This window comes from Glandiceps talaboti, chromosome 10 (assembly GCF_964340395.1).
Source record: "Glandiceps talaboti chromosome 10, keGlaTala1.1, whole genome shotgun sequence".
Lineage (NCBI taxonomy): Eukaryota > Metazoa > Hemichordata > Enteropneusta > Spengelidae > Glandiceps > Glandiceps talaboti.
This window is the reverse complement of record NC_135558.1, coordinates 1600478-1625148: the sequence shown is the minus strand read 5'-3', so window position 1 is coordinate 1625148 and position 24671 is coordinate 1600478. Positions and strand designations below refer to the sequence as shown.

The following is a 24671-nucleotide window of genomic DNA, read 5'->3' as shown; positions in this document are numbered from 1 at the left end:
ATTGGACAAATGTTAAAAGGTCAAGGTACACACCAGCTGAAGTCAAAATCAAAGACCCATGTGACCTGAACGTACTAATGGTACATTCACCTGGCCTCATCTCAGTACATAAGTATTGGTACCAGGGTATTTTACTATGTAAAGGCTATTAAGATATTTACAAGCCGAGAGCAAAATATTCGCAGGAAGTATTTCTTTGACTGCCATTTGCAATCCAAAGAGAAAGTATAAAAGGACACCCTGCATGTATTGAAATTGTCAACACTCAGTTTAATTATTTTTTTATTTGGGTGAAAAAACTTTAAATATAAAAACCCTGATTAAATCATAGGGAGTCAAACAACAAACAAACAAACAAACAAACAAAATATGCGTGAGTAAAAGAAAATAACAGACACCTGAATGATTCTTAATAACTATCTATAATATATATCTTCCATTATCTATACATGCACAGATCTGTATACCAAGTTGTTTTGGATAGCCCTGTATATATAGCAAAATTACACATAATTTTAATAAAATAATGTAAGACCCATCCATATACTTGCATTACATGTATTTTCATTTACTCACACTCACACACATTTTGTTTGTTTTTGTTTATTTGTTAAAGTGTATTTCCTGGGATCCTTGTCAAAGCACGCCTTTTATCATTGCAATCATGTTCTGTCCGATTGTCAGAAAAGTTCATTGCATGGGTTTCCCAATGGACCCATGGTTTTCCCTGACACTTTAGTACACTAAACGATTACATCATTGAAATTGTGTGTCTAAATACGTAACCTTTGAGTTCTGCCAGTAGATAGCTGTGCTTAAAGTATATGCCTCCATCAGAAGAATACTACAGATATACCTATGAATTTGATGCAGTAACCCCCCCCCCAAGATGCAGTAACCCCCCCCCCCCCCCCCCCCCCCCCCCCGATGGAGTAACCTCCCCCAATGACAGTAACTTACATCACACAAGAAATTTTGATTTGATCGTCTGCCTTATCGGCGTGCTGCGTGCTGATTGGTTGATTATGTATGACGTATGACTATATAATGAGTTCATCAGAAACGGCAACAATGTTAACAATAACAACGTATAACACAAAATATGAATCAATAAATGTAATTCACGACAATATTTGTAGTAAATAAGGTTTTAATTAAATTGGCTGTACAAGGAAATACCTTGAAATTTAATTCATAAACATTTATCTTCCAAGTCATAAAAGGGCAAATTGATCATTCTTTGTATACAGTACTGCATTAATACTAATATGATATCTGTATTTGTTAATACATCAAATAGCCAGATACATTGATTTTCTTTTAAAACAAAATTGTTGCCCACTAAAATAAGTCAAGTTGTCTTACAAGCTGAGTCAGATAACTAAGGTCTTACCTACACACTCAGAGCAGTACTGCAGTGGTCTGAGCTACACAGTCAGATAACTAAGGTCTTACCTACACACTCAGAGCAGTCACTGCAGTGGTCTGAGCTACACAGTCAGATAACTAAGGTCTTACCTACACACTCAGAGCAGTACTGTAGTGGTCTGAGCTACACAGTCAGATAACTAAGGTCTTACCTACACACTCAGAGCAGTACTGCAGTGGTCTGAGCTACACAGTCAGATAACTAAGGTCTTACCTACACACTCAGAGCAGTACTGCAGTGGTCTGAGCTACACAGTTAGATAACTAAGGTCTTACCTACACACTCAGAGCAGTACTGCAGTGGTCTGAGCTACACAGTTAGATAACTAAGGTCTTACCTACACACTCAGAGCAGTATTGCAGAGGTCTGAGCTACACACAGTTAGATAACTAAGGTCTTACCTACACACTCAGAGCAGTATTGCAGTGGTCTGAGCTACACACAGTTAGATAACTAAGGTCTTACTTACACACTCAGAGTAGTACTGCAGTGGTCTGAGCTACACACAGTCAGATAACTAAGGTCTTACCTACACACTCAGAGCAGTACTGCAGTGGTCTGAGCTACACAGTTAGATAACTAAGGTCTTACCTACACACTCAGAGCAGTACTGCAGTGGTCTGAGCTACACACAGTTAGATAACTAAGGTCTTACCTACACACTCAGAGCAGTACTGCAGTGGTCTGAGCTACACACAGTTAGATAACTAAGGTCTTACTTACACACTCAGAGTAGTACTGCAGTGGTCTGAGCTACACACAGTCAGATAACTAAGGTCTTACCTACACACTCAGAGCAGTACTGCAGTGGTCTGAGCTACACACAGTCAGATAACTAAGGTCTTACCTACACACTCAGAGCAGTACTGCAGTGGTCTGAGCTACACAGTTAGATAACTAAGGTCTTACCTACACACTCAGAGCAGTACTGCAGTGGTCTGAGCTACACACAGTTAGATAACTAAGGTCTTACCTACACACTCAGAGCAGTACTGCAGTGGTCTGAGCTACACACAGTTAGATAACTAAGGTCTTACCTACACACTCAGAGCAGTACTGCAGTGGTCTGAGCTACACACAGTTAGATAACTAAGGTCTTACCTACACACTCAGAGCAGTACTGCAGTGGTCTGAGCTACACAGTTAGATAACTAAGGTCTTACCTACACACTCAGAGCAGTACTGTAGTGGTCTGAGCTACACACAGTTCAATAACTAAGGTCTTACCTACACACTCAGAGCAGTACTGCAGTGGTCTGACCTACACACTCAGAGCAGTACTGCAGTGGTCTGAGCTGCACAGTTCATCATATTCCATGAAAGTGCATATTTGTAACCAACAAAAGAAAAGAAATATATTTTCTATCTGAAGAGGGCGCTATAACAATGAACATGGTGATTTATCATGGATGTATAAAATACAAGCCATGTACAGAGAAACTCCAACATCATTTTTAAAAGGTTTCATGTTTTATTTCTTTCACAGATACGAATGACAGTATCACAAACTCTCCAAAGTATAATACAAAGAAATAACTTGCAAAGTATATACACATCAGAACTGAAAAACCAACAAAAATAAGAAATATTGTGGCACCAAATTATATATATATATTATATGTATAACAAAGTATTCACATTTTGTAAAAATTGATGTCAAACATTGAATACCTGATTAAAACATCATGAAATATGAATAATTTTTACATTATTATCACCTAAATTTTTTATGTTAAGTTAGTCGCTCACACAACGGCCTCACACAGTATTATCATGTATATATTAGAATTTGAAAAACAGCTCAAATTTGGTTTTTCTGTCAGATTTTCATTGCTTATTTAAGTCTTCATAAAAAGAAATATGATTATCAACTTATTATGAGAATAAAAAATGATAACAGACCACCAAATGTTGATGAGCCCGTAATGTTGCACTTCTGGCAAAAAAATGAAATTATATATAAACAATGTATAAATAAAATTATAAACACAACATATCATACAATTATGAATTGCAGTTAATGAAATGTCCTGAATCTTATAAATATATACATTTCTTTGTTATTTTGACCTTGTTGATTGACAGAAATGGACAGGTCTGTCGGAATTTGTCAATGTCAGTTGCCAATTACAAGGTCAACATCATAACCATTCTAAAGTCAAGGCAATTACAAGGTCAACATCAGTGCTGGGGTCAAGGTCATTAATAAATGTCACGACATGGTAAATACCTGCTCAGGTTAAGGTCATTTGTCAAGCAAGGTTACTGTCATTGATGGGGTCAAGGTCATTAAATGTCATGACATGGTAAATACCTGCTCAGGTTAAGGTCATTTGTCAAGCAAGGTTACTGTCAATGTCAGTGCTGGGGTCAAGGTCATTATTAAGGTCAACTAGAACATATCTATATCTTGTAATATTCTAAACTCTGCAAATACCCAATATGTATATATCAACCTCTATGTCTTTCAAAGGACTTCATAATCATATTTAATTCTATTAATGTTTATATAATCTTTGTAGTCATCTAGAAAAGGTATTATGTTTCTGGGTCATTTTGCAAAATGCATGTACATGGGTTTGAGTTGCATGGCAAACTAGATATGCTTACATACAGGGTCTTCACAATTATGTTTTGCAACCCAAAATTTTGAAATTTCCTATATATTTTTCTCAAGCCTTAAATTCAATTTTAGTAAAATCACAATTACATATAGATGCTAATTGAAAACATCACAAAGCAGGATTTGTGGGATTACAGAATTTAGGCTGGGTTCTATACCCACATGTCCAATAAAAACCAGCACCATAAAATGTATTTTGATTTAGGAGATGGCAGCTCGGAACATTAATAAATCAACGCTTCATATGTGACAATGCCAAAAATTAAAAATTACAATTTCTAATTAATGAAAATAAAAAATAAATGACCAAATTCATCATAATTCTCTGTCTGACACATTTTGAAAATGTTTGTTTCATTTTGGGAGCAGATCTGCTATGCTATATTCTATATAACATGAATCAGAAGTGAAGATACTCGGGGTTAAAGGTCAAGGGTTAAACAGATCAGTTTGTGAATGACATGATTCAGAAATGAAGATACCCAGGGTTAAAGGTCAAGGGTTAAACAGATCAGTTTGTGAATGACATGATTCAGAATTGAAGATACTCAGGGTTAAAGGTCAAGGGTTAAACAGATCACTACATGACATGACATGATTCAGAATTAGATACTCAGGCAAAGTACATATACATATAGTATGTATATGTGTTAGACTATAAAATATGTCCCCCCCCCCCCCCCCCCCCCAGCTTAAGGGGTTGGCTGATACATGAGGGCGCCCTAACGAGGTGTACTTTACAGACATTATATTGAATGATGGTGTTTTTTGATAAACAAGATATTCTACAGTACAAATAATAATGACAATTATAAAATAAAGCTTATACACTTGATAAGAAGTAATCGATCTATTACATAAATATTAAACCAAAATATTTTGTCATGTTCACATTTTTTGAAAGGTGCACATACTTTTCTAACATTCTGATATTCTAGTATTAAGGCTCATCAAATGTACTTTCTCATCTGTTTGACATAGACAAGTGTAAGTTTCTTCATTCTTCAATACATTTGGTAGATTCAAAGATAAGTCTTACTATATTGTCTGCATGCCTTGACTGTATCTTACAATCCTTCTCTTGATCAATACAAAATATTGGCTAAATATTTTATAGCAAAAGTTTGCTCAACGTTTAATGGATGGAATGAAAAAAGGTTGCAGAAACCTGAATTTTGATACTAGATACTGTATGAACTGTGTGTGTAAATGTACAGCAAGATACCATAGGTGGCGCTTTACTGATATATCCACTTGGAAACTTGTAGGGAGCAGAGATTGATAGGGTGGGGTATTTCCTTTTATTCTATCATGTGACAAACCAACCAACCAACAATCCAACCGACCCAACAACCAACCAACCCATCCATTCACACACCAGCCAACCAACCCATCATTCAGTTTTACTTAAGGTTTTCACATGAGAAACAAACAACAAGCAAGAATACAATAATTACAAGAAGTATGGATAAGGAGGGATGTCAAGTGTTTCAGAATAAAACTATCAAAGAGATACTTGAGTGAAGGCAGAACTCTTGGCCAGCAAGAATACAGAAATTGACATCATAAATAAAAACACCTGGTCATAATATGGTCAAGTTTAAGCTGCCATGACTACATAATATTAAAAAACAGAAATACAAAAATAAAGATTTAAATCCTTGTCTGTCTGTGGAGTTACAACTGAAATCTGTCAACCTTCTTAGTTTGCCTATCTCAAGCTGTGCTACAACTATCTACTGTGGTGAATTTCTCTATGTATCTTTCACACCATGGTGTTTCATTGTATTAAACAGATTGTTGATAAGCCCAAGGCTGGCTAGTCTACTACACATAAACTCATATGACTAGCATCACTCTGATATCTCAGTGCATACTCTGTGATCTGTAAACAAGCCATGTGTACGTCAGCATACAGCAATAGGGAGATTTGTCTGAATAACTGATTATGTTTTATAATAATTAATGATTAACTAACATTATTATTTAAAGGGTGGTAGTAGTAGGTAGTTCTAACACAGCTTGTGAAAGGCCAACTCAGTAGTTTGTTAGAATTCTTCTGTTGTGTTAAAATAACTTACAAGTAATGGCAAGGGGAGCAAAACTGAACTAAACTTGTTGGTATCAGAAAACACCAACATTTTGTGGATTTTAGAAAATGATTTACAAATTTTCACTATTTTTAAAATCATAAGATACTCACATGCTCTTTTTCTTACTGAAATGTCTTCTATATACAAAAATGCTATACTCAGCTCTCCTGCTGTTTACATTTAAGAAATGAAAATCTCAAATTTTTTAAAACAATAATCAAATATTTTGGTAGGATTACACATCACTGATTCTTGACAGTAACAGAATGGTTACATGTTAAATTTTCTCAGGTTATGAATTTTTTGGGGTTTCTCAAGAAACATGAGTGGATGCTGTCAGAAACAACCCATGCAGATTTACACAACACTGTCTCTAGAGGGCACTATTCATTGTAAGGTTAAAAACTTTTGGGGGGATTCTCAGCTGACTGCTGTCATTAGCAGCTCAGGCATTTTCATGCCTCGATAACTCTAGAGGGCGCTGTCTACTTGAAAGGTCAGTCAGAACTCTTTTGACAGAGAGGGTACACTTTTAATATGATATTTATCCAATAAAGTTAACCATTTAGTTTGTGATTACAAACAATAACGAATATGCTAAAAATTCTAGAATAAAATAAAAGTATTTACAACAAAGCATAAAAAAATCAAGATTCTACATGTATGTAAAAGTGACAAATTTAGTGTCACCAGTCTTTCCTTGCTAGCAATGGTAAGATTTTGAGTGTAAGTCTGTCCTGGTCTGCCATCAAGTCATACACGCCATCCATTGATTTATTTTGTACAGAATGTCCATTAATTGCCAGGATTTCATCTCCTACCCCCATTAGTCCAGCATACATCTTTTCTGGATAGCCATCACTCATTCTTGATACAAAAATACCTAGTAAATACAAACAGTAAAGTATTTTACAATCAACCTGGCCTGAAGAGCATTAAAAACAAAGGATTTATACACATGTTGTGTGGGGGCGCTGTTCAATTTTACTCAGAATTCTTGTGTTCAACAACTATTAGATAGTTGTATGGACCAACATTTGAAAGTCAAAGTATGTTTTTAGAATTGACATGTATTACATTGTTATTTCAATTATTCTTGTTTTAAATTTACAAATCAAGTACAAAAAATCACGAAAGGTTTCATTTTATAAAATTCTTAATTTGGTCCATTTCATTTAAATACACAAGTTAAAAGTAAACCACCAAATATTATTAAATTTCATTTTCACCACCACAACTACTCACCTCTTCCAAATTTTTCGTTGCCCCTGGCAATATAAAAACCAAATGGTCCACTAGGTGGTCGTACGAGTTCAATCACCTGTGTACCATCTACATTACTCTTCAAAATTCTGCCAACTTTCCGAAGGTAATTCGGTGAGGTAACTGATGATGAACTCTTTCTAGATGAGATTGATCTGTCACTCCTAGCACTACTTGGTCGTCTAGGTAACAAAGGAGACAAAGGTTAATCAGTTTCTCAAACTGGATGTATGATAATGTGAATGGCAACAGGATTCTCCACAAATCTTTTGTAAATCATTACCCTATGTGAGGATGGCAGATAATACCCCAATCCGAAGGTACAAATGTTCATATTGGGATTACATGCTAAGCAATTATTTATACAGTGGAAAATGAATATTAGATTCGGTATAGTTTTCATGTAGTTAAAATTACCCAAATTTTTTACTATTATGGAATCAATTGCAATGTTAACTAGGTACTATTTTTTCTCATATTTTCCCATGGTAGTCATTTGTCTGTCGGTAGTAATTTTCCTGTGGGTAATACAAAAATGTACACACTTCACCTTGTCTGGAAACTCAATAATATTCGTATCTAAGACAACGTTAGGATGTAAGTCATGGTTATGGTGCTAAAAATGAAACCATATTTTGTAAACTTACTGCATTCTCCTGTCCTGTTTGAGTCTTTCTTGCTGATAAAAGGAATCATAATCACTTTCTTTTTTCCTTCCTAAAATACTTGACAACGATCTCAAGGACGGTGATTTCTTCATCTGAAATGAGACACAAATGTCAAATTTTTTCAAATACTTTTCAAAAATCACTATTTGAGAAATTTCTAAATGTTTAATGTTAGGAGAGGTTAGGATGAAAACATATGTTTGGGTATTACAGATTTCAAAAATGTCTTTGGCCTACATGGAAAATGTTGGCAAATATTTCTCCTTTCCCGTATCCATTGTTTGTATAACTGTTTAAGTTCAATCAAGGTTTAGGAAAAATGTTCTGTTTTGATTTTATTCATAAAATATGATTTTATTTTACAAACAACATGGTTTTGAACCAGATTATTTCATCACTAATTTTATATCACAGCTGAAATCAGTTTTTCAAATACAAATGCAGTGTCCTGTTTAAGTACAGTTTTGATAATTTCCATTATGAAATAGGATTCCATTTTACAATATAGTTATGAAGTCACTAGTTTTATCATAAATGTGCAGTTTTTCAAAACTAGGTATAGCACCCTCTATGAACAAATCATGACATCCTTACCTTTGGTCTATCGTAGAAGTCAGGTTGACTCTTTCTATCAATTCTATCAAGACTAACAGCTCTTCTCAGAGAGCCAAACTTCTTCTTGGCAGCCTTTCCAAAACTTTGAATCTTGTCTGTGACTGATGACCTTGATGCAAGGGATGTCCTTGAACCACTCATTTCAGAATACCTCTCTAAATCACTAGAAACGGAAAAATAACAATTTTTGTTCATTTTTTTCAAAACCAATAAAAACAATATATGTTAATTATCTGCTACTAAGAATCTTATTCTAACTGGTATCTTCAACAATTTGTTACAATTATGGATTTGACATCTTGTTGCAGATCCCACGAGCTAAGCAAATATCCCTAGCAACAATGGTTGTCAAACATGTGATCGTCAATCTTTCGCCATGGCCATGTGATGATGTTGAAACAATAGTGTTGCTAAGCGTTCGACACTTTCAGCTTGATCACCCTCATGTGGTTACTATGGATGGATGGATGGATTAGATAGATAGATAGATAGATAGATAGATGGATGGATGGATTAGATAGATGGATAGACAGACAGACACAGACAGACAGACAGACAGACAGACAGACAGACAGACAGACAGACATACATACATACATACATACATACATACATACATACATACATACATACATACATACATACATACATACATACATACATACATACATACATACATACATACATACATACATACATACATACATACATACATACATACATACATACATACATACATACATACATACATACATACATACATACAGACGGACAGACAGACAGCATTATAGTTGTGCTATAGCTTCTACATTTGAATTTCAAAGTTTGAACCAAGCCAGGGTCCTCTTGATTGCTATCTTACCTTATATAGCCTCTTGTCATCATTCTTGGTGGTTCATCTATTTCTGAAATGCTGTCATCATACTCATTAATTATGCATGGATTGCTACTCAGTGATTCTGTATCATGTGACACTGATCTGGTACCATTGGCTGCTGGTGGAGGTGGCGGTGGTGGTTGGGTAGGTCTCCTTCTACTTGACCTTTGACCTCTTGCATAGGTGGAATCGGAAGGTGAGGGAGGGGAATATTGAGCTGGAATTTCTGTCACCAAATAAAGAAATATAAATTAACAGTCACACAATGTTTATTTATAAAGTTAATTGATTATCTTTTTTTCAATTTGTAACCAGCTTCACATACTCTGAGATTTGTTCTACCTCTTTTTTACAATATCTTATCTTTTGACTTCCTTAACTGACGCCTGTCTGCCTGGCTGTCTCTTTATGCTTCTTGTCCGCACTCCACATTTTTCCCTTTCCAACTATTTTTACAATAAACTACATTTTAACAAACTGATATACATTGGTAAGTACATCTCAGTCTATGTCTGTTAAAATTTTATGTACTTCTGGGTCTGTCTATCTGCCCTATAAGTGTACATGTGCTTTTACATCTGCCTATATCTGCATGCATGCATGTCTGTCTGCATGGCCAACCTACATGTATGTACATGTATGTATTCTCTCTGCCTGTCTGTTTCTCTGCCTTGCTGCCTGTCATTAAGTCAATAGACCATCAGGCAATTCTAACTTCAAAAGTGACCAGGTCTTACTACAAAATACCTGCCATGCCTCTCTGTATGGCTGTCTCTGTCTGTCTGTCTGTCTGTCTGTCTGTCTGTCTGTCTGTCTGTCTTTCTTTCTTTCCGTCTTTCTGTCTATCTATAAGTTTGTCTTAGACTATCACATGTTATGACTGTGGATATATATTTTGCCCTACCTGGCATACTTCTGGGTCTTCCTGATGGTTTTCCAGATGGTGGTTTCCTGCTGACAGATGGATGGTGTTCTGGGCTTGGTGTTCCACCATCTCTACTCCTGGGAGTTCTTGAACTTGATGACCTCATCTGTACCTCAGCATATGGTGATTCTGCTGACAACATTCTATCCACATGTGGATTGGAATATCCTGGCACTTCTGAGTGTGGACTATTACGGGATTTCTCCCCTCTCCGTTCAGACCGGCTTTGAGTCCGTAACTCCTCATAAGGATTCTCAATAATTGTTCTGGAAGTCCTAGAGGGACTTCGCTGATCCACACAATCCACATCTGAAAATGACTGTCTCAAGTCTCCATTGGAGTTTTCAAAATTTTCCACTGATTTCTTTCTACTTGAACTTTTCTTATGTGTTCTCTCTTGGTATTCTAATTCTATATCTGAGTATGGGTTTTCATAAGAAGTCCTACTTGATGGTCTAGAAATTTGAACTTGATTTGACTTTGAACCAGACCTTGAAGTCCTTCGAGGTGCCACAGGTTGAGAAAACACTTCATCAGAATCAATGTAAGGTTCCTGAACTTTGAAATTTCTCTGTCTATTTTGAGTGGTATTGTCATCTTCAAAGCGTACAGAACGATTAGATCCATTGGATCGAATACTTCTCTCTGAACATTTACTAGGACTTCTAGTTAAACCTCGAGGGTCGTTATTTTTATCTGTCCGTGACTTTGACCTCTGTCTGTCCTCATCCCTATGACTCCTCTCCTGCCTCCTACTATTGCCATGGTTACCATTGTCATGGTTACTACTACTTCTATGACTTCTGATTGGCGTGTCCTGAAGTAGTTCTTGTGCAACTATATCATATTCTGCTGGTATTGCATTTGTTGATGATATTCGTTTTGGTCTTGCTCCTTGCAACTTGTATGGATCTGGTACTTCTGGTGATTCGTAATTTGATGATCTGAAAAGATAAGTACAACATTTGGAGTATTCAGATTGTGCACAATTCTCATTATAACAGAAAAATGCTCTCTTTGGAATGGTATTTAGCAAATAACATATACATCCAATATATTGGACATGTGATCAGTGTGTTCTCTCAGCCAGACTCTGATGCCACAATTTCTCAGTTATGACGATGGACTCAGTGGCCAACATCTGGTAGTCTAGTCCCTATACTGTCTCGTTATGATTTATACCTCAAGTTTAGTTTAATAGAGACCACGTTGGAATCCAGACTAAATATATGGTTGTAAAAATTCCCCTATCCCTTACTATATGTGGTCGACATGCTGTGATGCAAAAGAAAACCCTGGAACTCTATACTTTAATTGATTAATTGATGTATAAACTACACAGACTGTCTGTATAGCAGAAATTATGACATATGTCACAGAACTAAAGGTTATTGACCTTATACATCTCATGATAACCTTTGACATCAATGTGATTCTGGTTAACCTTTGACCTCTCAATAGTAACACCACTATTCATCTGTTGATCTCTGATTTCCCCTTATATATGAGTCACTCTGGTTCATCATTTTGCATGTCATTGTGTATTTGTTTTGATGTAGTCTGTGTCATGCCACACCTATCAGCTGACACTATAGCTAGGGGTTAAACAGTGCATGAGGGCACCCTGTCATGGTGTAACTTCCAAAGGCTTGATGGAACAGTGTCTTTATTACATAGATGTTTTTGTCACTAGAAAATTTTGCAATTTTACAGTTTTCAGGCAGTTCTAAAAGACTCATTTTTAAACTAATTACCAGACTTGTACATTGTGTTAATGTAACAAGAAAACATCCTAGTTTTTACAGTTTTGTCTTCCAGTGAAATAAGCAAAACTACATCTGTAGTGAATATTTCCAGGTTTACAGTAACATGTGTGACCCTTCACAATAAAGTGGTCATATGGATGAGGTTTGGGTATAAATTTTGGATTTTTAATTTATAAAACTATTTTATCATAGCTTCCTACTTGAAAAATCAATGTGAAACAACATAGACCAAGTCTGTGTTTGTAACTCAATACACTGCAAAAAGCTAAAATATGTGTAAAAAGTTTTTACATATTTATTAATCTTTTGCAATTCATTGTTTTAGACTTGGCATATGTTGTTTTATGTTGATTTTTTCAAGTAGGAAGCCATGATAAAAATTGTTTTATAAATTAAAAATCCAAAATTAATACCCAATCCTCATTTATATGACCACTTTAAATAGAATTATTGCAGAAAGAAATGTTCAGATTGTGCCCATGCCCTGAACTAAAACATCAATATTTTCTGTTGAAACATGCTGATGAGTGTATTCTGAACTGTGGACCACACCTAGTCTGTCAAACAATATTCATTGATCTAAAATACTGTTTGTGTAATTATATATTTTCTATGGATTACTGTTAATGATTGAGACAAAATTTTAGGTAATCATAGAGACATCCAATTTATGTCAGAAGGATTTCAAATTGCCATGGTAACTGTTCATGTTTTGATGAGTAATCTCAGTTTAGTAGTAATCACAGACAAGAGGTAGACATAAATCTGCTGCAAAGGATTGATTTTCTTGATTTTTTTGATTGACTTCAGTTTGATGTAAAACATTAAGACCTTGCCCTCTGTAGTTGGACTGAGATCTGTTTATTTCACAAACTGTGAGATTGAATATAAAATATTCCAGTTTGGTGAGCTTCAGTGAGCTACTTGAAAATGTTAGGCCTGTCGACCCGCAAAATAACGATACTGGAAAATGTTGGTGCAGTACAGGTTAAATTAAAACTCCATATTCTATAATCTGAACTTTCTGACTTACATAACTGCGGTTTCCTACAAAGAACCAATTTGACATGTTGACAAATGTAAATGAAAATCTAACTATATATTAAAACAAGTCGATGTCATAATCACATAAAATAGGAGGCTGAGTGATTTAGCCATAATAGGTACATCATTATTTACACCCTGAGTTTAGAACTAATACAAAATATGATTTCAAAACAAGGAAACAATATTTAGGTTATAGATAAACACACTTTAAATATACCATTACGAAAGGATTGAACTGTAGTGACTTCATTGTTGACTTTATATGGTGTATCAAATGTACAAATGGAGAAGTGAAATTGTTAGAATGAAATAGATACACAGGAATCACAGGAAACAGACACAGATTTGTTTCCTGTTATTGTCAGTATAAATACAGAATGTACTTCTCTGTTTTTATGGGTTTAATTGGTAAGATAGCAGTTCCAATTTGCGTAATAATCTTCTTTCTACAACTAAATAATTTGTAAATATTTCTCTGAAACATTAACTTATTTGCATATTTTATCTGTCTTGCTTGTGCCTTTGGGATACCTAATTTGCATAATTATTACTATCAACACATAATTTGAAGACGTTATGTAATCAAGCCCCCCCCCCCCCCCCCCCACCCCACCCATATATAGTACATGTCTTGTTTGATTGATTGGTTGGATGGCATTACTAATTTGCATAATTATCCTGTAACTACAAATACATAATTTGTAGACATTTGTCTTAACTGGTTATTTACCTGTCTTGTTTGATTGGTTGGATGGCATTACTAATTTGCATTCCTGTAACTATAGATACATAATTTGTAGACATTATTTACCTGTCTTGTTTGATTGGTTGGATGGTATGATCAGCTTTAAGTGGGCCATTCTGTCTGGGTGGTATATGACCATTTGGCAAGCCTCCAGACTCTCTCTTTTTCTGTAGAAGTCTCAAAGCTTCTCTTCTTGAAGAACTCGGTACTGAAGTTTGGCCAGACCTGCAAGAAATATAAACAAAAATATTTATCATCAATCACAGGTGTGAATATCTCATGACATTATAGTAGTTTGCACAGTATACCGGGAGTGAGGGGTGAAGGATAGGGGTGGGGGAGAGGGTATGTAATCTATTCTTGTTGTCATAGCATGATTCAAGCTTGACATAGAGCAATGGAAACAGAATAATGCATAAAAAAATAATACTTAAAGGCCCATGTCCGATTAGGACTACAATCTGGGTGAGTAAAACAGTTGTCTGGCAGAGCTAAAATCAGGACCTTAAACCAATGGAAGTCATACTTGCACTAGTCTAGTTCCTATACAGTATCATTACAATTTATACCTTCACAAACCACAGTTGGCATCCACACTATATTTGTACAGGCATGGAACAGCTTCTAATTCCAACCTTAGGCATGAAGTATGAAGCCTTTGATGTCTGTGCAAATACTTGAACATGTCCTACAACTGCAACTGTGCTAGTGGTAGAGTGTTAGAACTATTAACGACACAACAGGTTTTGACTGTATGTATGTATAAAATACAAGAACAGGTTGCCTGTAGCAGCAATGGAATATAAACTTATACATGTTGAACCAGGGTGACTAAAATCAATTTAAATATTACAACCCTGATCAAAACTACCTGTGCAATGTATAAATTTGAATAAAGGAGAGTCCAAAATACGGCAATCATCTATTTTCCAGTTCCAAGATACATTGCAAGAGATAATGTTGCCTACATTTATGGTGTTACTTTTTTTTGTGGTTATGTGTCTCAACATCGGAAGTAACATTTTTATCATTACAGGATGGACAGACATATTGTTTGACCTCTTAATTGTTATTCTATACAATAAAGACTACCAGTAAGTTATCAATCAAAATACCATCAATGACAGGAATAGTTTTACTTGTACATCCAGGGACGGACAAGAGAGAACCATATCAACTTGAGTAGTGTGTGTGTAGTTGTGCCATGCTATCAGCCAGCACTAATGTCAGTTGTGGTTTAGAAACCCCCCCCCTCCCAGGGTTGAATAATATGAGATATCTTACAGTCTATATCATGTGCACAAGCCTAGAGCATTTATAGAATACATCTTACTATATAGGAAGGTGAATGATGCATTTTGGAACAGCAGTAGGTTCACATACATTTATCCATCTGCGATCTGTAATTTTAACCTGTCCTAGGATTGTTTACCATTTGTTTTAGTGTTATGTTTGTCTCAGCATTGTATCTTTTTAGCATCATGTGTGTTTTCAATCATTTGATATGTTGCATCAATTTTATCTTTTGCTTTTACTTTTTTTCACTTGCATTTTCTTTGCTACGTTTTATTCATTGCTGTTTTCTTTCCAATCTTTAGTTTTCAATTTTATTCACCTCTTTTCATGAGTACATGTACATGTGGAAAACCAATTTCCAATGCATTTTTATGCAAATGGCAATAAAGTTACCTTATTACTATTAGTAGTAGTAGATATAAAGCTACATACAAATGTATATGTAAATGTATCATCAAAAGTGAAACATTTTTAAATACTGAACAAGAAGAATGTTCTAAAGTAATAATACCCTGTACATATAATTCTTGTAGATTTGACAGTGCCAATACACAAAAAATAGCACAAGATACATGCATGTACGCACTATCTCAATTTGGATAGCATAAAATACACCTGTTTCCAAGGGAACGTCACATAAAATCCACACTAAAAATGCAATAATGATGATTTCTACACTTTTTATACTTCTCTGTACATCTCGTAAAATGAGTGCATAAAATGTTGTACTGATGGAGGAAATTCAAATTCCGGTAGTAAACAATGATTTATTTGATAATATAGAGTACAGATGATTCTTGACACCTGTTGATTAAAAAAGAATGATGGATTGCCTAGGCTTACAGTATCTCTCTTCTCTGTATCTGATATGGCTATCTAAGATTGGAACTCAAACTCATTTTAAGTTCTGTAGTGTAGGAAAGGATGGTATAGATTCCTGGTCCTGGCCAATACAGGTGCTATAAAATACACATGATTACTTTAATTTTAAGTCTCATGGCTGTTGTTTGTGTGGATGTTTTCATTTTGAAAGAGAAATCATTAAAGTTTTCAAAATACTGCCATTTTTTGACAATAGATTTATCTGACAGATTGTGGGTTAGACTGAGGGTGCAAGGAACAACTGAAACATACACTTTAGGTAAAATTGCCTTGGTGTGAAAAAGTAGGCCATTAGGACAATTCATACATACAGGCTGACAACTTACAATGTAGTATGTAATACTGGTGCATTCAGTAACACTAAATACTTTGCAGTCAAAGCTACTAACAAACTGAAGAATACACTTTTGAAATGGCCTTGATGTCAGGCAGTTGGGTAGGACAAGATTGGCTGACAACAAAGATTACATTGTATGCTATAGTCTAGAAATAGAACAAATGTATTCCTGCTAGGAGTGGTTACATAAACATACTAGCTCAGGTGAATCTGCAAACGAGGCAAAAATCTGTCAATCTGAGAGTTCTTACTTCAGAAGTAATGCTGAATGAACAGCAATTGGTCTTCTCCTTCTGTCCAGGGCTAACTTTAAACAAACCACATGACGTAAAACTGAAAATTCCTTTAAAAACGATTCTTTCTCTTGTAGAACTGGTCTCTACGCACATACATCCATTTTTAAAGTCATGCAAATTTTGTGGGTAAGGGTGAGTGAATTTCTGTGGCTTAATTATGCATACTTGAAATACACAGTGTTTGATGAGGTATTTAAGAGCACTTGATGTACAACAGAGAAAGTGGAGCAGAATGGCCTACAATAACAATGTCACCATTTATATGAACCATAACATGTAACTTCAGAATTGAATATTTTTAACATACATGGATTTAGTCGTTAAAAATGTTATATTTATATTTCTGTGTTTGTTATCATACCAAAAGTACAATGTAGCTGCCACCATTGTTTTATCACAAAGGCTTTTTGTTTTCCATACTTTCTATTGTTTTGGTTTTACAGTTACATGGTACACAGAGTGTCATTTGTATGTGTGTAACTCCAGGGTTCTGTGGGATGGTTCTTGAGTGGGCTGTGTGTGACTAATTCACATGACCTATCTTATAAGTTCAATAGTGTGGGATCAACTCAATTCTTTGAAGGGTTAATCCTGAAATGTCAGATATCTTTGACTTTATTGGACTGGAGACATTTTATCATTTATCTGCAGTGTATTTTATCTAAGTTTTTACCTGTGTATCTACATGTATCTGGGATCTGTGTGATTGTGACTAGGTTCTGCACACAAACCGTGCTGTAGAGTACATGTACATAAGTGATATCATTTCATTAAAATATGATCCTATATAGGAGTCCAGAGTGGACTGTAATCAAATATCTCAATTGAACAGATGAATGATGCTGTCAGAATAATAATTACCGGTAGTACTGGTGTAAAAAAAACAATTTAAAAATTCATATGAGGGTTACAAGATAAATTACTTATAGTTTGATAGTAATTGAGTGAAAAAAGCTGGGCTTGAATTTCTGACTAGTTTTGGACCCAAAGTGCTTTTCAGTTTTTGCAGAAACTAATATCATGAGTCAAACAATTCTCAACGCTGTTTTAGATGATTTTATGACTGCAGAAAAACTGTTAGGTAAAAAATTGTCCCACTGAAGGTTTCAAAATTTCTGCAATTTCCTCTTTAGCATGGATTTAAAATCTTTATATAGCATTGACAGGTTTGTGTACAAATATTTAATATGTATATGCATTTTTTGTAAGATCCTGATGTTAGGTAATTTTTAGGAGGCATCTAAAAGGTATGATATCATTTTTTTAGTTCCAATTCTTCAGATGAAACAAAAATAACATAGAAAAAACTTTCAAATTTGTCCTATTTCCCTTTAAAGCTACAACAGCTGTAATTGGAGTATCAATTTTTTAGTCACACAACAAATATATTCACTGAAAATTGTTAAAATATTAATAATTAGATATTGTACATGTCAATTAGATGTCTATTTTATCAATAACTAGTATACATGTAGTAATATGCTGAAATCGTGGTTCATAGAAGGCGCTGATTTTAGGGTGTGGACCCAAAAAATCAATTTTATTGAATATGTTGCACCATACATTTTGTGCCATGTGTTACTGCTACACAAATACAATGTATGTTTATTCACAGGTGATTCAGTATTGTGCTGTGTGACATATTCTATTAGGATTAAGTCATTACAATTATCTTTTTTTTTAAATATGGGCCTCAAGCCTGATCCAAACAATAAATAAATAAATAAATAAATAAATAAATAAAAATAATTAAATTATGTAACAAAAGTTTCAAAAAAGTTCCAGTAGCAGCTAGTCTACCTTTTAGCACTCATATCACAATTTGATTCTAGTTTGAATACCTACAGGTTATTCACCTCAGTTTGTGTGTAAAAACAGAAAATATGTATTTCAGTTTTAACATGTCACAGCTAAAGTTAACTCTTGTGTCCTCATTGAAAACATAAAACATTCCTAGGAATGTAACTGTACAGTAGGTGTTATGATAAGAACATATAGAAAATTATGAATAGAGAAATATACTATGATGCGTAATAGTGTCAAACCTCTAGCCTGGATTGTTTCCAAACAAAACTGAAAACTTACTTGTCTGTAATCACTGCCATTGAACAGAACATTGCTCTGGAGATTAGCACTACACAAACTTGATTGATTGATTGATTGATTGTTGAAGACTTATTCTTAATGACTGACGTTTTTCTTTCAAATTTCAACACTGGTATGAAAGGTATCAAGAAAATAATGAAATTTAATGTGACATAATATAATGTAATATAATATAATATAACACAAGATATAATCTATAAATAGTGAAATCTCTTTCATGGCAGACAGAATCAGTGGGAAAACATGGAACTTTTGTTTAATGTTATATCCTTGAGGAATGTACTTCTTTATAATTTAACAAACACAGGAATTCAATAATGCAATCATGTCATTTCTCATTCATTTTGTTTCTCATTCATGTAGTAATCATGTTCACAATACTACATGTATGTTTATCTGGGTTCTGAATGGATAGCTAGATGAAAGACGACAACATTTATGATCTAGCGGGAGGGAGGGAGGGAGGGAGGGAGGGAGAGGGAGAGAGAGAGAGAGAGAGAGAGAGAGAGAGAGAGAGAGAGAGAGAGAGAGAGAGAGAGAGAGAGAGAGAGAGAGAGAGAGAGAGAAAAAGAGAGAGAGAGAGAGAGAGAGAGAGAGAGAGAGAGAAAAAAAAAAAGAGAGAGAGAGAGAGAGAGAGAGAGAGAGAGAGAGAGAGAGAGAGAGAGAGAGAGAGAGAGAGAGAGAGAGAGAGGGGGGGGGGAGACAGAGAGACAGATGGAGAGAGAGAGACAGACAGACAGACAGACAGACAGACAGACAGACAGACAGACAGACAGACAGAAAGACAGACAGAGGGTGATGACTACTACTAGTACCATTACTATTATCTACAATGTATTTGGATGAAAATATCTAAGTTGACAGTATATTATAATACATGTATACTCACATCCTTACAAACTTATTTTTCAAGGAAACTGTTTGTAAATATGGTCATGTGGTACTTTTTAGACCAAAATTGTTAAATATGCATGAATTAATCAATATGTACATGTAATTTAGAAATTCCATCATCACTGAAGTCTAATTTTATGTTGAAATTTGCAAAATATTGCAACACAAGTGTTTGTTTTGGGGATTTTTGCAGAAATAAAGATGACAATACAGGAAGGGTTGAATTTCATCACTTACACATCACATGAATGGATGAAGCAATCTGAGATATAATTTCATTCGAACAAATAAGTTATAATTTTACAAAACCTACAACATAAGAATTTTGTTATTTTGTGATTTTTGTGAAACAGAGTTGACCTAAAAAGAGTTGAATTTCATCAAATATAGCAATGGTATATGCAAAATAAGTGAAATTTGAAAAGTGAAAGTTCACAGTATTTTAAGTTGAAATGGTTTCCCTCGTATTTAGATTGTGATTTTGGGTGCAATTTACTGTTTGATTCATTTCTACTGTGTTTTCAAAAAGAACAATTCTATACTGCATTTAATAAATGGTCCACAATTTCTATATTTACATCAGGAGGTGCAGGTAGTGTATTTATATCCACTGTGTTAGCATAACAATGGAATAACAATGTGAATAAATGATACTTAAATGTCCACAAATTAAACACAATTTCCTGTCAAATTGATGCTCAACAATAATTATAACATGAGAGATTATTAATGTAGTATTGCATTACAAGCTTTAATTTCAGCCCGATAATTAAAATCTAAATTGTCTTTTTGAAGCTGATTGGTTTAAAATTAAAACAAAATGGCTGCTGCAAAAACAACTTGTCATCATTGTTGTCAACATTTTTCATCAAATTTTCATTTTATAACAAAAATTAAAATATGAATGTGTTAGGTTGTGATTTTTATTTCATTTGTGTCTATAATAGCTCTAAAAGTTATAAAATGTTAGGAATGATAGAATTTTGTACTGACTTCGTGGGGAAATAAAGGTTGGCCATGAAAGAGAAGCTTTTGTACTTTCAATTGGTAGGAAAATATTTACACATTACAGCTGCCTAAGTAGTCTATGAATACACGTTATTTGTACGACTCTAGATCTAACATTGGCATAAAATTCACAGCTCCAGATCTAACATTGGCATAAAATTCACAGCTCTAGATCTAACATTGGCATAAAATTCACAGCTCTAGATCTAACATTGGCATAAAATTCACAGCTCTAGATCTAACATTGGCATAAAATTCACGGCTCGATCCAGATCTAACATTGGCATAAAATTCACAGCTCTAGATCTAACATTGGCATAAAATTCACAGCTCTAGATCTAACATTGGCATAAAATTCACGGCTCGATCCAGATCTAACATTGGCATAAAATTCACAGCTCTAGATCTAACATTGGCATAAAATTCACAGCTCTCGATCTAACATTGGCATAAAATTCACGGCTCCAGATCTAACATTGGCATAAAATTCACAGCTCTAGATCTAACATTGGCATAAAATTCACGGCTCCAGATCTAACATCGGCATAAAATTCACAGCTCTAGATCTAACATTGGTATAAAATTCACTGGGGGAAATTCTAGGAATTACTGTATCAGTCAGACACTGTCTTTTTATAAATGAAATGGAAATAAAATTTTGTCAGTTTTTCATTTTGTTTTTGACAAAACACCATCAACTGCTGAGCTATTTTTGGTAAAATGTCCAAACTGAGGTCACTAGCAGCTATCTGTACATGAAGGTCTGTTTTTGTGTCACTCAAAATATGGCCATCATCATTATTAGAGGTAGGCATGGGGTATTTTTATAACACATAATCAACTCTTTCTTTCTGTAAACTAAAAAAAATCTAAAAATAACACATCTGTAAATTGCTGTCTCTTTTACTTACTAATGATCACTAACATATTTTATATGGCAACATTTGAAAAATACAATTTCTATGTAATACACACAAACATTTTTTATCAAAAATGTTACCACATTATGTAGAAATGATGAATTTTATTTTGTAGATGTGAGCTATTTGCTCCATATTTCGGTGTAAATGTAATGATTATTATTTATACAATTTGCAATTTACACTTTATTTCTTTATATAGTTTAAGTGGCCACATGGATGAGGGTTGGCTATTTATTTATTTTTTAAAATTCATAAAACAATTTCTATCGAAAAATTAATGTGAAACAACATATGCCGAGTCCTTGTTTTTAATTCAATAAATTGCAAAACATTAATAAATGTGTAAATTGTTTGTTATTGTACGTAAAATAAAACAACTTTTGACACATTTTTTTTTTAGCTTTTTGCACATTATTGAGTTACAAACACAGACTTGGTCTATGCTGTTTCACATTAATTTTTCAAGTAGGAAGCCATGATTAAATTATTTTATAAATTAAAAATCCAAAAGAACAACCCAATCCTCATTCATATGGTCACATTGTTCAAACTGTACTGAATAACTCTATCCCTTTCTTGTCCATGCACCTTTTATTCTATCATTTTCAGTTATTCTTCCTTACATACAAACACAGTAAAAACACTTAATGTCATATCTTTATCGAGAGCATTGGAATGTTGGAGTGAAATCATTTTTGTTGCAGGACATCCTGAATCAATTCAAAACTGTTGAATAATTTACAACGTGCCATAAGGCATTCTTGAATTGAGGAATAGTCTAACAATGAACTCAATAAATCAACAACAATTCATGTAATTTATTTGTCATTTTGAACCACAAAGTAATATTGAAAAGAATTTTAAATGTAGTTTACAGTTAAAACAGCCTAAGGTACAAATATTGCAAACCTACAATACAATTTTAAGAAAACATTAAAATCAGAATAAATTTTTCATTTTTAAGAAAGACAACACAATTCTTGGTTTGTTTTTTTTTAAATACATTTTTAACAAATGTTTTCATTAAATTTTATATTTTCATAAATTTTTAATATTATAAATTTAACAACAAAACCTAAAGTGAGAAGAAATTATTCAATTTTTAAGAAAAAGAACTGAAAATTAAAAAAAAAAAACTTTCATAAATTTTTTTAAATTTCATATTGAAGTTTTGGTTTAAATTATAGGGCGATATAAATATTGGTAAATGCAAAAATAAAAATAAAAATATTTATAGCTAAAACAGACAAAAGTACCAAACCTATACATATCTACTACTATGCATACATACAGTACATATATTTCAATTTTGATTATGAGGAAAAATAAACTCTAGATTTTACACAGTTTTGAAATAAAGTTTGAGACATGTAATATAAGTAGTGGTGTGGTATTTATCAGTATGTCAATAACCTCAAGTAACGATATGTACGTATGTATTTGATATTGATATGTATTTGATGATATTGAATACTCCGCCAATAACCTGAAATGAACCATACAAAGTATACTTGTATGGTTTTGACAGAATAAAACACGAAGCTGAGTTTTGTAACCTTGAAGCAAATTGGCATATACATGTAAAATCTCTAAAGTTGTGAAAATGCTTGTAATTAATATTAACAGTGTTAGCAAACTGTCCTTGGGCTAGAAGATAATTAAGTGTATGTTTTTCTGAGCTGATGAACCCCAGCTCTTTTCTGTGACACAAAATGTAAATTTCAATGGAACGCTGACTATTATGGCAGGATCACTGTATTTAGATTAATAAGTGGAATTTTACAGGTAGGTTTTTATCTTTACTTCTCTTGACAATATATTGTTATAACGTTTTATAAAAAGTCTCAGTTGAGAAACAAATATTACAACAAATCAGTTAACAAACAAACAAGCTGTTGAACAGTGCAACAAGTGGTGATTTGTTTGACTTTTCGTGGTCAAGGCTTTAATGATAATCATCATTCTACAAATCATATCAAAATTGAATCTAAAACTAGCAGTCTCACAGTCAATTCAGATTGCAATTTTAAAACAATTCAAAAAATTACATGAGACAATATTACATGGATGATCGGCAGCCTGTTGTCAAATTAACACAATAGTTGGCAAAATGGCTACATTATCATGAAAGTAAAGACCAGTTGCACATCAAATGATGGTACAGTGTACACCATGTCAGGTGTGTACTCATCCGTTCAAACTACACATGTACAATATAAGTCGATGTGTACATACCTACGCGACACTTTTATAAGCTCTGCCGACATGGGGCTCACATCACTTGCTAGTGTAAAATCCTGATAAAATAGTCCAAGGTAATATACAACCATTTTCTAAGCCATATGTGTTGGTGGGATGTGAAATAGCTATTTATTACACAAATATTTTGTATATAGCCAGACTTGTAACATATTGCAGCTATGGGATTGGCTGACAGACAATAGCACTCCCAAATATGGCTAAACTAGAATAAATTATGCAAATGAGGTATACCTGCATAAATTAATGTCACTATGAATATATCATAACAATAGGTTTATGACCTCATAAACTAAACAGGAACTTTCACATTTATAGACACATTTACTACTTAAAAAATCTTTTTTCTCCAAACAATTCTTGTCCTTAATTTGCACTCTAATATATTAAATACATCAATGTATTTCTCATGTCAAATAGATCTAAGAATTGGTTGAGTAACACTCAGTGTTCTCTGTTCATCTGTTATGCTCACTGGGTTTAATTTCACAATTTATTTTATTTATCTATTTTTTTATTTATTTTTTTCACAATTTATTTCATGAAACTAGGAAGGATATATTGAACATGAGCAACTGAGCCCCCCCCCCCCCATGTAACTAAAGTCAAAATACAAAAT

At 33.9% G+C, this 24671-nt stretch overlaps 1 protein-coding gene across 1 annotated transcript; it reads right to left on the bottom strand.

The window, feature by feature from the left end:
- Positions 1-4734: 4734 nt before the first annotated feature.
- Positions 4735-24140, bottom strand: LOC144441254 (uncharacterized). The gene is made up of 8 exons (XM_078130812.1): positions 24029-24140; positions 14118-14276; positions 10473-11437; positions 9554-9794; positions 8671-8854; positions 8056-8168; positions 7391-7590; positions 4735-7028 (listed from the first exon to the last, which is right to left on the bottom strand). Exons 1-8 carry the CDS (start codon positions 24121-24123, stop codon positions 6832-6834), a joined length of 2154 nt encoding a protein of 717 aa, XP_077986938.1. The 5' UTR covers positions 24124-24140; the 3' UTR covers positions 4735-6831.
- Positions 24141-24671: the final 531 nt, after the last annotated feature.